At 37.8% G+C, this 14,409-nt stretch overlaps 1 protein-coding gene across 1 annotated transcript in view; it reads left to right on the top strand.

Moving 5' to 3' along the window:
• Positions 1-14,409, top strand: part of LRP1B (LDL receptor related protein 1B) — a 1,585,724-nt gene that overhangs the window by 1,066,149 nt on the left and 505,166 nt on the right. Inside the window, exon 33 of the mRNA XM_019553609.1 lies at positions 12,212-12,352. Within this exon, the coding sequence (XP_019409154.1) occupies positions 12,212-12,352 (141 nt within the window). The remainder of the gene's footprint in view (positions 1-12,211; positions 12,353-14,409) is intronic.

Below are 14,409 nucleotides of genomic sequence, written 5' to 3'. Positions count from 1 at the left end.
GCTGTTAATAAAAGATGCAAAGAAAGAAGAGAACTTTTTAACAGCTACTTTGTCTTCCTCTTCTCAAAAAACATATGCTGCAACCAGACAGTTAGCAAAAAATAATATAAAAAAGGAAGTAGAAATGTTGAGGGTCATGAAAACTAAAAAGTGCTTCAGATAAATTTGATTAATTTGAATGGATTTAAGTAGACAGGGTCTGATGAAATTCATCCCAGTTTGCTCAAAGAACTGGCTGAAAGGATTTCAGAGAAATTGGAAATAATATTTAAAAAGTTATGTGATACAGGCAAAGTTGCAAAGAATGCAAAACAAGCTGACATAGCCATCTTTAAAAAAGGGATAATGGAGGTCACAAGGAGTTAGAAATTAGTCTGCCTAACTTTAGTATCTGGGAAGTTACTGGAACTAATTATTTAAAAAATCACCATGTAAGCATCTTGAAGAGGAAAGGCTGATCACTAGGGACCAGCAAGGATTTATTAAGAAGAAAATTAAACCAAACCAAACCCATTTTATCTCTTTTGACAAAACAATTAAGATGGCGTCACATGTTCACTTGCAAGAGTTGAAATTTATTGGAACATAGAAGCCTATTAAAGTTAGTATGTGTTAGGAGACCATGTCATCATCATGGGCAATCACTTGCAGTCAAAGATGATTGTCTTCCATCAGTGCTGTAACTGTGGGTCCAAAGATGCCTGACAAGACCAATGTGGGGTTGACAGGTTCTAGTGCAACTCAGGCACATATTTCTGCTTAGGTGGGTGGCTCTGGGGTCGTGGTTCAGTATGCTACACGTTGTTTCTAGCATTCCTACTTTTCCATCTCCTGTTGTCATCATGAGGTTTCAAAGTACGGAGATCCTTGCAGCAGACTCTTCTTCCATTTGGGGTGGTTTTGGGTTATAGTCTCCTACAAGTTGATGTTGTATTTTTTCAAGTTGGCTTTAATGATATCCTGGAAGTGTTTTCTCTGTCCTTCTCTTGAGTGTACATCTTGACTGAGTTGGGAAAATAAAACTTGCTTCAGGAATCTGGAGTCAGACCTCCAGATGATGTGGCTAGCCCAGCAAAATTTATGTTGGAAGATCATCGCTTTGATGTTCATGGCGTTTCCTTGCAAAAATACATTAATGTTGGTGCATCTGTCTTCCCACTGGATTTAAAAGATCTTCTGCAAGCAGCACTGATGGTACTTCTCCAGTGACTTGAGATGTTTCCTGTATGTTGTCCACATCTCAGCTCTATACAGTAAGGTAGGGATCACAACTGCCTGATAAACCATGAGCTTGGTTTTGAACCTGATGTTACAGTCTTCAAACACCCATTTCCCCAAGCGTCCAAAGGCAGCACTTGCCCATTTGAGATGATGTTGGATTTCTTCATTGAATTTCTTCTTCACAGAAGCCTTTTAAGCCTTCTGTGAGAATTGACTTCTGAGGTATGGGAAATACTGACTGTTCTCCAGAGTCTCATCGTAAATCAGAATTGCTGGATGTAGGGAGTGCACATTAAGAGCTTGTTAATGGAAGATCTTAGTCTTCTGAAAGTTAAGCATCAGTCCCATTTTCTCTTATGCCTCAGTAAAGGTGTTGATGATTGCCTAAAGATCTTCTTCCAAGTGACCACACACTATAGCACCAACAGCCTACTGTAGCTCAGTGATTGAGGTCAAGGTAGTCTTGGTTTTGGCTCAGAGTCAGCTGAGATTAAACACCTTACCATCCATTCAGTAGCTTAGCTTCACTCCATCCATTCAAACAGCTTACCATCCACTCTGATTGGAAGCTTCTTGGTGGTCAGATGTAGCATCACAGTAAGGAATATTGAGAAGAAAGTTAGTGAGATGATTATGTAGCCTTTCTTAACTCCAGTCTTAGGCGATAACCCTCATCTTAAGTGGGCGAAACTTTGTAACACCAGCAGTGAACTTCTTGAACATGCTGGATACCACATGAAAAATTGGTACAGTACAGAAGAAAACCCCCCATAAATCCCACACCACTGCTTATGACATATCACCCTTCCCTGGAACCTATATGGAAAATCCTTAAACATTTGCAACCCATAATAGAAGAAGACCCAGTTCTTAAAGAGATCTTCCCAGAACAACCCCTCCTAGTCTTCAGACAAGCACCATTATTATTATGAAGTCTTTTTGTAGATATAACGGGAAAGAAAAGTTTAAAGTAATGCTTCCGTTGGTTTTGTAATTGTGTGTGTCAGGGGCACTTCCTGAGGATAACATACAGAAGAAGGCAAAACCACTAAGGTAATTGTTCTGAATATTTAATAAGGGGAATACTGGAGGGCTAATAATGGGTCAACTGAAATGAGAGTTAAATTCTCAATGTTGAGTGAGAAACGATTCATTCGGCAGTGAATGAATGCTAAATGGTGAAGGCAGGCCATGGAAGGCCTTGAAAGATTGATAGTCTTGAAATATTTGGGGTATCAACCTAGGTGTTATGCTCTGTGCTGAAGCATAGGCTGTGGATCACAGATTGGAATTTGCTAGGAAATTTACTTTTTTGTAAAAGGGAGTTTCTACCTGTGAGGGGAAAAAGTGATATTTTCTTTCTGCTGATTTGGTGGAAGATATCTGATTAGACAAAGGAAGGAGTGGCAAACAATTTCCAAATGATGGAAGCTTATCACAACAAACAAACAAACAAACAAACAATCAAAAACCAAGTTAGAGGAAAAATCCAACTGTACTGATAGGTGCTACTTACTTCAAGAAACTTCACATGCACCTAAATTTTCTAAGCCATCAGTCTGCTAATTGCCATAACACTATTTGTTACATTAACAGTAATATATGAAATATATCTAGGCAATTTGCCCGGTGCTAAGTAGAGTACATAGTTGTCTTTCTTAAGTACTCAAACCACCATTAATGAAAACTAATGGCCCATCAAAATGTTCATTCAAAGTACTGCTTGAAATCTCCAAAGGACAGTATGCAGTGCTAGTGTAGCATTTTTTTGTCACTTTAAATTGTTCTTTCCCAATATGTTGCTTTTTGTAATGCTAATTACTCTACAAAATGGATAAATATAACGATTGCAACATATACTATAGCGCAGTTTCAGCAACAGAATCGTAATTAGTGATTGGAGAGTCCTCTCATTATCATAAATGTAACAATTAAATCATTTTAACTTCAGAATCTTACTTTAAGGCTTAAAATATTGATGTTGCATCCTTTCCCATTTGATGAAGGTGAAATTCTTCTGATACCAGATTCAAACTGTTTTATTTAATTCAAGAGCTATGGTAACAGATAATACTTAAGTTGTTGGAAAAATAATATTAGAATCCTTTGCTTTCTGACTTTATATTTATATCTATCATTATGTTACCTGAGAAATTTACTTTTAGTTTGAAATAGAGAGTGCCTGTAGATGTGTGGGGGTGATGTTCTCATATGCTGTATTTTCAGTGCATTGGAGCAGATTTGATTGATCAAGTCTGCTGGAGCATGCTAACTAGCATGCTCCAGCAGCCTCTATGTCTCATGGATTCAGTGTTCCTGCACTTCAAAATGGATGCTTTAACTAAAGCTTGTTGAATGAGATTTAGTTATACAACCGCTGCTGCCATTTTGAAGTGTGAGATGCTGAATATATGAGACACTGTGGGTGCTTTAATTAGAGAGGCTCTCAGAGCCATTCTGCTTAAAGCACGCCCATCTCTGGAGTACATGTAAACATACCCAGAGTTTTTAGTGAACTTTTTAGAATAAATTTGAACAGTTGAATACTTTACTCTTTAGCTTTTTCATGTAGCTGTCCAACTAAACTGGCTGGATTGTGGCATGCGGTACACGGAGGGTGGCCCCAGGATATCTGGTCTTCAGAATTTCAGGTTTAAAAAAAGAAATCAATTAATGTTAAAATAGGAGACTGTGCTATTGGCATCAATATATTGTAATTCCAAGCCTTTTTTCCTTCTGATTTGGACCATGAACTACCATCCCTACACCCCCTTGCCTTTTAAAAAGCCCTTTCATCCTCACCCCCCGTTAACTCCCCCTGCTACCTTAAAAATAATAACAACAACACGCTTTGCAAATTGTATTTCAGTTGAAAAACTTTATTTATTAAAATGTTTTTAAATATCCAGAGATCATGCAATAATGGGAGCAGAACAAAGAAGAATCAGTGTGTAGTGTACTTGAGCATTCTATTATGATTCATTTCATTTTTTTTAATTGTATAGGTGCAGGGGACCATTCATCTTCTATATCCAAAGAAGGCCAATACTCTAAAGGCTAGTGATGAGATTATCCTGTGCTGAATTGTCTTCTATTTCTAATATCTATTGTGAAAAAAATGATTCTGTGATCTGAGAACAAAGATAACAGGATTGTCTAATTACATGATGGGAATTAGAAGGAGAGGTAGGTGGTCTAGCTACTGTTTACTGTTTATGAGAGGAGTAAGAGTCTCATTTAGCAGCACAGTAAGCAAAAGAAACTCATTACTAAATGCTCCACTGAGGAATGCAGAATTGGAGTGGGGAAGTTATTCAGCTAGGGAGAGAGGAAACAATTTACAATATGGGAGCTATCTGTAATGGACATTGCTGAATAATCATTTTTTGTGTTTATATATTTGGGTGAGAGTCTTCCTTATTGATTATTTAGGGGACAAGATGTCATTGTAGTAGTTTGCTAGAACAGAAGCAGCCAAAATATGGAGGGCCAGATCCTGCCTCCTGTTTCAAACTGTTTTGCTTTTTAAGAACATGGTAAAGGCTATGGAGATGTACCTTAACAGTAGCTTTATTTATCATAAGGGATATTCCCTATACATGTGAAGTGACTATACCTACCTTATGCCATTTGCTGCCTCTTACACCTCAAACCGTATGAATTCAAGAGCAGCTGGAATGAGATGAGGTCCCACAAATCACAACTAAAGCAGCAGGCAATAGGAGATTGTGATAAATAATGCCAGGGGGCACATTAGAGGAATGGAATTAAATAGCCTAAGTCCTGCACTTGAGTACACCTAGACCAAACTTGTGGGATCTAACACACAATATTTCATTCCATAATCTCAGATTCTTCTTTAAAATTATACCTTTCCCCATGGCTGCCATCATGGAACATTTTCCTCCCCCCTCCTTCATGCTGCTATTGTTATCTATCATTCTGTCACGTCCATGTACATACATCTAGATATGATGCAACTCAGCCCCATCCAAATCTGTTACATTATTTTTTTTCATTGTAGGAATAATCTGATCACAGAATCATTAGGTATGGGATATATTGATATAAGACAAATTTCTAATGCTTTACAGGATCATCTTTTCACTCAGTCTGGATACTGACTGTCAGGAGAGGTGATAGGTTTCCTTTAGATTTCACACTGAGTGCTTTATTAGCATTTCATTTGTCTTCTTGTGTGTCATGGTGAAAATGGTTGTTCCCCTATCCAAATATAATTTATGAAAAGCCTACTCTACAGGTCCTTCAGAAGCATTTTGAATTGAATATCAAGGCAATGTATTCAGAGTATATTCATGTGATTGATTCAATTATTTCTCAACATTTAATTAAATAAATTGGTGGATGAAGCTGTAGCTTCCTTGATTTTTCAGTACCAATTTCCTTTTTTGTGAGGGTAGATATGTCTCCAAAATTAATCATGGCATTTTTTCCACCTGCAATTAAATAACTCGCCTATACAGATTCTACTGTTTAAATATTGAAATATATGCTTGGATATTTCAATATCTAAATAACAATGAAGGTGAACTTCATTAAGTTGCAGCCGTGCACTCAAGCTAAAGTACACAAAGGCCTCTTTAAAGGCCTCTACAGTTTGGCTCAAGCCATGAAGTTTTGTTCCCACTCCAAATTTGCCCAAAGTTTGAAAGTTTCCCATCCAAAATTTCAGTTTTGGCTAATCCCCAATTACAATATTATGTCTGAACTGAAAATGATTCTGTATTTTTATGCTTAGGGTTATACAGAATTGCTTGATTTGATCCTTTCATTTAAATCGAGACATCTAAAAGAAATACAGCAGATTGAAGAAAAATAGAAACCCACTCCAGGATTATCTTTTATAGTGATTAATAATTGAATCTAGTTAGAGGTAAGATGTTAACCAATTTGAAAATATATATTAATATATTTATTCTCGTAATTGTTGATCATATATTGATAGTTCTCCAATAGTACCTTGGTGTTTATATTATACTAATTTCAAAACAAGTAAACATGATAGAACAGACCAAACTGAAACTGTGTTTTCAATATAAATCCTATTCTGGCCTCCCAAAATCTAAATGAAATTGGCCTTTTAGTTCTGGCTTGAGGTGGTAAATTCTAGAAAATAATAATTTAATTGGACAGTGAGTTTATTAATCCCTCTAAAAGGAAATTCATTAGCTACCTGTTTTGACATTTTGGTGTCTGAAGCTGATAACTTTAGTGCCTCTGATAGACTGTGAAGGGAAAATAAGTTACTGATAGTGGAATATTGCACCAGCAGTATGATAGGATTCCTCACTGATAGGAAGAATGGGCTCTAAGTACCTTCGTTCCTGGTCTCATAGGCCACTATGGCTTGTGGATGACCTGTAAATGAATGAAGAAATTTAGCGAGTGAGGTTAAAGTCCTTTGCTGAAGCTGTTACCTTGCATCATGAAGATTTTTTGAATTCTTATGCCACAGCTCTGGGAAAACATGCCGGTAAAGCCTCATTCAGAAGATTTATTATGAGTGGTAGATAGTATATTTATTCCAGACTCTGTCTGACTGGTTGTTGTAGATAGTCCTTCTCTAGTAAGGAATGTGTTTAGCTTCTTTGCAGATAAACAGTCATGAGTTTGAACAGATAGAGTCCACGGAAGTTGAATATTATCTGAAAGGGACAAATGCTAGATACTATTTTCTTGTATTTTGGCCAATAAGGTACCCAGAGGTTTTGGATGCATTTAGAAAAACTTCTTATTACATTCTGTGTGTAGATCTTGTTTCCCCTAGCTAATGGCCAGTCAAAAGTGTCAGGTATTTGTTCAGGGACATAGTTATCTATGAAAAAGGTTGAGAACAGTTAAGTGTTATTTTTGTTGCTATTCATATTTGTTGTAACACTACTTAAAAACAATCTTTGGAAAAACAGTTTAGTTAACTATTCACTACCGCACAATTTCTCTTTAATTATTGTTTCCTGACACAAAGGTGGCTTTCCCTTCAAAGATAAACTTTGAATCTGTAGTCCATCTATTGGTTATTTCTGAACTGAACTGTTGAACTATAGTTTTTTTATGCCAATAGCTTATATTTAATATGGACTATTTGAGCGTGGAATGTGTCAGCTTGATTCTTAAACAGATTATTTTGCCATGAGCATTTGATGGTAATGTCCAAAGATTTCCTCAAGCTTTGGAATTCAAACAGACATATTCGTATCTACATGAAGGTCTACTTGGCACATGGCTGAGAGACAGCAGGCACTTGATTAGAGCCCTCTCCTTCTCAAGATGCTCCAGCCTCAGTCTTTAGGCTGCTCTAATTTTTCATCCAGCTGTGCTCACTTAATGACCATCTAGTAGTAGTGAAGTAGCATAGTATTGTACAGGAGAGGTATCCCTTTGTCTCACCCCCACACCAAAGTATTGGGGTATAATGACTGAGAGGCAATGGCTACAAGGTGTGTCACCTGAACATTCCCCTGTGCTAGGAAGAATTTCTGAATTCAGGTAGTGTAGGGGGCAAAGAATGCTATCTGAACAAGTTCATTTTGAAATGTGAGGGCCCACATGATTGTACATACCTAAAAGACCTTTGCAATCTATGTATATGAGCTTAAAAGATTCAGTCCCTTTGAATTCTGAAGCAAAAATGTAGCATGGTCTGTGCTGTGCCTCTGGGTATTTGATTATTTCATATAGGTTTGTTCATCTTCATCTTCGAAGTGGTTGGAGACTACAAAACCCAGGGGTTGCAGTAGCACACATGTGGATGGCCCTCACCTCAGGTCCTTTGCTGCACCATGGTCACCCTTGGCGCCATGGACTGTGCCATCCCACCACCTGGGGCAGGATCAGAAAGCAAAGTGGACCCCCCAAGGGAGGTGGTACTCTCTCCTACCTTGGGGGTTTACAAGAGGAGGCTGGATAGATGTTTGGCTGGGGTGTTATGACCCCAGCACTCATTCCTACCCAGGGCAGGGGGTTGGACCTGTTTAGGTCCCTTCTGACCCTAAGCACTATGAAACCATGAAAAGCTGAGGGAGAGAGGAGAAGCCTAGAGACCCTGGCTGCAGAAATTAGGGGAGCAGATGCTGGGTAAAGGCCTGGGGGTACATTAAACCCTTTTAGGCCACATGCAGACTATGGGTCACCAGTGGGACAGTTCTGACGTATACAATTTCTGGGAAAGAGGAATCCAGAACTTTTGATTCAGGGTGGGGAGTGAAGTGAAAGATAATTACAAAAATTCCTCAAGAAAACTCACACACCAAAACTCAGAAGTGTTCAGTTTAAATGGTAGACAGGGTCAGCAACTTTTCAGCTGAATCTTTTCCATCTGAGAATGGAAATGCTGAGTCTTGTGCAATGTGTTTATTTTTACAAATCATTTGGAAAAAAGTCTAGGGAGCTTCATGCCAGCTTGTCTGCTCCCTGACCATCTCCATAGTATTCAGGGGTTACGCCGGTCTCCTGGGCTCCCTGGTACCTTGGCACAGCAACCTCCCCAGCAGAATTTCAAACCAGGGCTCCCCAGATCCTTTGCAGCTCAGCTGCCAGACTGCAGTAGAAGCACTCATCCCACAGTGTTTATGCTGTGTGTCTGAAGCTTACAGGACTTTACAGACTTCTGGGTGGGCTTCTGTAAAAGCAAGAATTCTCAGGCTTCAGTGCTACTTGGTAAGCCATATTCCCAGAGTGGGAAGATTTTAGTGTTTCGAAAATAGAAATTCCTACAGAAGTAAAATTCCACGAAAAATTTTGAGATTTTAATCCCAAGCCAGGAAGAAATCAATTTCTAAAACACTGTTGGGTTTTTTTTTTTTACACAAGTAAAATGCATTTATTTGGTTAGGTCTGGGGTTTTTTTTTTTAACATTTGTTAATAATAAGTACTTAAAAAGTGAATGACTTTAGTTATAAGTAAAATATTATTTATAACACAGCACATTGAAATAACAGAATAACTTTTTTTTCTCAGGACGTATATTAATTTGTCAAATGATATTGCCTCCTAATGTTATGGTGGGGGTATAATGTGTAAACTTCATTGTGAATAATATATGTTATAAATGTGTGTGGGGGTCTGTGCACATACATACAACTTCTTCTAAAAAATAAGTCTTTTTTAATATTATTTTTCCTTCCCTCCATTGTGTGTGTATATGGGTATGAACTTAATGATTTGCTGATACAGCCTATTGCAAGACTTTTTTTCTGGTAAACTTCCACTGTCATGGCTCTTAAGAAGTCTAAGGTTGACTGATTGCAGATATGATTCTCTGATGAGACCACTCTCACTAATTATTCCCATTGGAGCTGCTAACAGAGGTGGCCTTCTCAAAATGCTCAGTTGTACTGTTTAGGTACAACCTCTCCAGAATGAAAGAGTTGCTGCAAAACAGAATTCCTAGGATAGGTGACAAGTGTTTAAAGAAAAATGGACTCAATGTAATAGCAGGAGAAGGGACTTGAACTCCTTTCTCAGTAAAACATTTCCTAAACCAAATATATTTTATTCATGCTGAATGTATTCCCTCTGGAGAAAAGGATTGTTTTTATATAGACGAGAAGCTGGCCTTTACCTGAAAGATGATTGCATCATAATTTCTGTTCTTTAGCAATGATTGTCTTAAGTAAAACGTGTAAACAGTCTTAGCAGCAGGGACCAGAACCCAGAAGTTCCCTTTCCCAAGCAAGTCACTTCTGAGGATACACACCTATGGGAGTGGTGTTAGTGATGGTCATCATGTGGGCCTTGTATAGACATTCAGTTTCTCCTGGGAGAGTCATTGCTCTCCTTGGAAAAACCACAGGTGTACAGACGTTCAGGTTTTTTTCCCCCAAACTAAAAATGGCAGCTGTGGGAGAAAAATAATTTGGGAATAATCACTCCCAGTTTCTGTACATGCCATGGCTTCTCTCAGAAGAGAACACAGTCCTCCAACATCCTTCCTACCCCAGCGAGATGGTGTCTTTTGCTGGCCTCTTATAGAACATGCCCACTTCACAATCCTCATGTACTGCAGGGAAAGACAGGCTGACTGGAGACAGTCTGAGCCAGTTAATCAGGGATGTCCTATGTACTGCTGTCATCTTTTCCTAGGCAGACCAAGGGAGCCTGTAGAGCAGGGTGAAATGTGTGTACAGCTTCCTCTCCCCAACACCTTGTCTGCGCACTGCAAACCCTCCATTCTTTAGGGCCCCAGCATTCAAATGTCTGTACATATATGTCAGGGTAAAGTTATCTATCAGGAGAACAGACCTGGGAAAATTCTCCCAGATTATTTGAACGTGTGGACATAGCCCATGATTCCTGCATGTAGGAAACCTGTCTAGCTCCATCAAGTTACCAGTCATAGAAGGCTAAGTGAGACGTTCCATGAGTACCCAGCTTACTATATGTTTGCAGCTTGGGTTTAAAGTGTTTAAAATTGAAGACAGTCAACTAGATTATGTGCTAAGAAAGGATTACCTTCATTAGCGTCTTCTCAAAAATACCAGGTATACTTTCATCCTCATGTGGTTGAGTGTTACTATATAATATATATACACAAGCATGTGCACACACCTATAGGCACAAAGAGAATTTTGAGAACTAAAAGGGATCTACAATACAATAGGGTACAATACAATCCTTCCTATATGGGCCAAATAGTGTCAAGCAAGTGTCAAGAAAGGCATCAGCAAAATTCCACCATGCAAACGCTTTATTTGAACCCTGCATCCTGACCTCCCATGCTTAGTACTGAGAAATTATAATGCTATCTGAGGAATAGATTGTACTTCTCTCATTGATGTTGCTGCTTCTGCTCTTTTCTATCTGAAGTGCCTTTGCTGACTCTCCTACACAGTCTTCCCTCCATTCCCTGGTGATCATTACTTTTTTTTACAACCCATTGTTCTATCTATGAATGGCACTATAAAAGGAAAACAATCAAACAGCAGCAAGAGAAGGAAACAAAGAAATAACCCGCACAATATTTCCTAATTTGAAGCTCTCTAAGTCCTGAGACTAAGATCTCTTAGTATCTCATAAGGAAGTCATGAAAGCCCTGCACCTTGTGACACTTAATTAGATCAGCAAAAGACTGGAGCATCTTTACTATAAGAACCTTGCCTGAAACTCCAGATGGATAAAATAATCAAATTGGTCTTTTTAAAACTTAAATATTGCATGATAGCTGACTATATGAACTAAATAAGTAATTAAAAAAAAGCAGCAATAAATTAGTTAGTAAGTTTTGACATGTAGGTGATCCAGTAATCCAATATTTTGAATACATGGATTTGTGGGGACTAGAAAATTTAAAACTTTTATATGTGGATTCAGAAGTTGTCTTTGTTTGGTTGTTTGCTTGCTTTCCTCTTTTCAAATCTGTCCTAGGCAGTAGTGACAAAATGTTATTAAAATATGCCCATTGTTTTGTAATTCATCTGAAACTTGTTGAGAGTCTCTGCCTAATTCCTTGTAAACAGGTGTCCGCATTAAAAAAAAATCACATCATGTTCTTACTAATTTGAACACCTGAGGCTTAGGACTGGAAGACTTTGGAGACTGCAGAATAAGCCATCCTAACATCTCTACCCTGCCTTATATCTATATGAAGTTATTAAAAATAATGCTTGACTGCCTTATCACAAAGTTTAAACTTTCAGAGTTCTGCAAACAGAGACCTACAGTTTTCATGAATACTAAACATATATCCTTCACAAGCACTGTGTTTACTTTTAAAATGCTTGGAAACTTCCTATATATAGCAAAGAAGTGAAAATGTGATAAAATATATGGTGTGTGTGCATACGTACGTGTGCGCGTGTGCATATGTATATAATGATATTCCTCATACTTTCAGTACTCAGATGTCTTCAAAACTGATGGAGAATTAGAATTTTAATGATAAATAAAGGTTTTATATTTATAGTTATACATTATTCAGTCGGTTTATCCTCTTAATTTAAAAAAAAAAAAAACTCTTAAATTTTTTTACAGATAAAAAACTGTGGTGGGCAGACCAAAACTTAGCTCAGCTGGGTACCTGCAGCAAAAAAGATGGAAGAAATCCAACTGTTCTGCGAAATAAGACTTCCGGGGTTGTACATATGAAAGTGTATGATAAAGCAGCACAGCAAGGTAAATTGTATTTTTAAATATTATTAGAGTATGTAATTATTCTTCCTTCAATATTAATACTGAATTTCTATAGAGATAATATAATAGAGATACTATAATATTTGGTCTCAGGGTTTACCTACCACAATGTTAAAAATAAAACCTTGATTCCAGAATATATATGTGTAATGTATTATAGTTTATACTATTTACTTTCGGAAGTTTTCAATTTGATGCAGAGTATGAAAGGAAATTCCTATGAACTATTGAAGTTAGTCAAAACTCAGACACAAATGTAAATACATTTTTTTTGACTTTTTATTTACCAGTTTCATTTACCCCTGTAGCTGCTGGAAATTTAACTAAATGACATGATATCAGAGAAACAGACATTAATAATCTCATTTATCTTGCTATTTTTAGGTAATTTCATTATTTTGAATCATGTTACTATGGTGTAAATCAGATAGAAATGAGAAGAAAAATCAAATGCTTTTATTCTTAATTGGACAGATGAATTATTAGTATGTTTCTCCAGTAAAAGTAAAAAAGCAATGTTGTTGAGTACATCGTCGACCAACAATTTGTAACGTAGAAATACAGGACATCATACTTTTCTTACTGCATATCTTAATTAGAAGCCTGCAGGGCACTTTGCACATATTTTCAATTCCCCTTTAAAAAATATTTTTTTCTCTTGCTTTTTAAATAAACTGTATTTTTTCTGCATTGGATATCCCATATGATGGAAATACAGGAACATAGGAGGCCCCTTTCAATCCTGGATTTTTGAAACCTCCAAATCAACGCTTTAAACTTTCCCACACAACTGGAAGGCATAATTCCTGGACCATCAAGAACACCCTATAATGTGCCATAGGTAAAATTACAGAAGACTAGTGTACCATAATTACAGGGAAATACATTGGCTAATATATGCTTAGGAGCAGAGGCATAGCTAACTCTTTCTGTGCCCTGGGCAGAGCAGGGAGAAATGGCTATGGGGCCTTGGGAGGAGGGAGGAGATTGTGTTGAGCATAGGAGAATATAGTTATGGGGCTAATAGTGTCTTACTGTTGCAGCACAGGCTTACCCAGAGTCTGGAGACTCCAGCTGCAAAGAGCAGAGGTGAAGTCCTCTCATCAGCTGCACTACCCCTCCCCTGCGGGAGACCCTGCTGCTGCAACTACAAAATTAACCATTTAAAAACTACCATCAAATTGTATGCGGAACAACACTATAAAAGCTATAATTGTGCATTGGCCAAGAAAGGGTTATCCCAATAGCTGCTCACTGCATAGCAGGGTGATGGGAAGTGAGGATGACAAGGGGACTCCTATCTCCAGTTTGCATGGCTGTAATCATCAGCCCCTGGATAAGCCCATGACGAATACCACTGATGCCACTCCAGCATCCCCTTGCCTTCATTCTGGTGCCCTCCTCCTCCCACCTCCCCTGGAGCCTGTGCCCAGCACCAAGCCCTAGTTACGTTACTGCTCAGGAGACCTTAAGAAAAGGACCAGAAAGAATTCATCATGCTGTTTTACCATCCATAAATATATCTAGTGCTGTCTTAGTATGATTCAGATTCTCTGCCCCCACCACTTTGCTTGGAAGACTATTCCAAAGCTTCACTCCCCTGATAGTTAAAGCTTATCTTCTAATTTTCAATTTGCATTAGAAATTTGTTAAAAGATTTATAAGAAGCTTTCTGTATTCTCTGCATTCTATAATGCAACAGGATTAAATAGAAAAGCTGTGAATTTGCATCTTTTCTTTCTTAGTGTATTGGTAATATATAAAGTAAAGTAAAAATTGATGGTGGTGTAATACCTGGTTAGAGCTCAGGTAATATAGTGTACAATTAAGGATTGTTTAAAGTCCTACATGAAACTGGAGATGATTAGAGATTAAAATGATTGAAACTTTCCTGCAGGGGGATCACTCCTAACTCTACTTTTTATTTAGCCATTTCTTTATATCAGGGAATTCATAGTTTCATAGTTTCATAGTAGCTAGAGTCGGAAGGGACCTAGGTAGATCACCTAGTCCGACCCCCTGCCTTGGCAGGAAAGAGC

The sequence above is a fragment of the Crocodylus porosus genome, unplaced genomic scaffold (genome assembly GCF_001723895.1).
Source record: "Crocodylus porosus isolate Cpor-Errol unplaced genomic scaffold, CroPor_comp1, whole genome shotgun sequence".
Taxonomy (NCBI): Eukaryota; Metazoa; Chordata; order Crocodylia; family Crocodylidae; genus Crocodylus; species Crocodylus porosus.
This window is presented reverse-complemented; position numbering and strand designations above follow the sequence as displayed.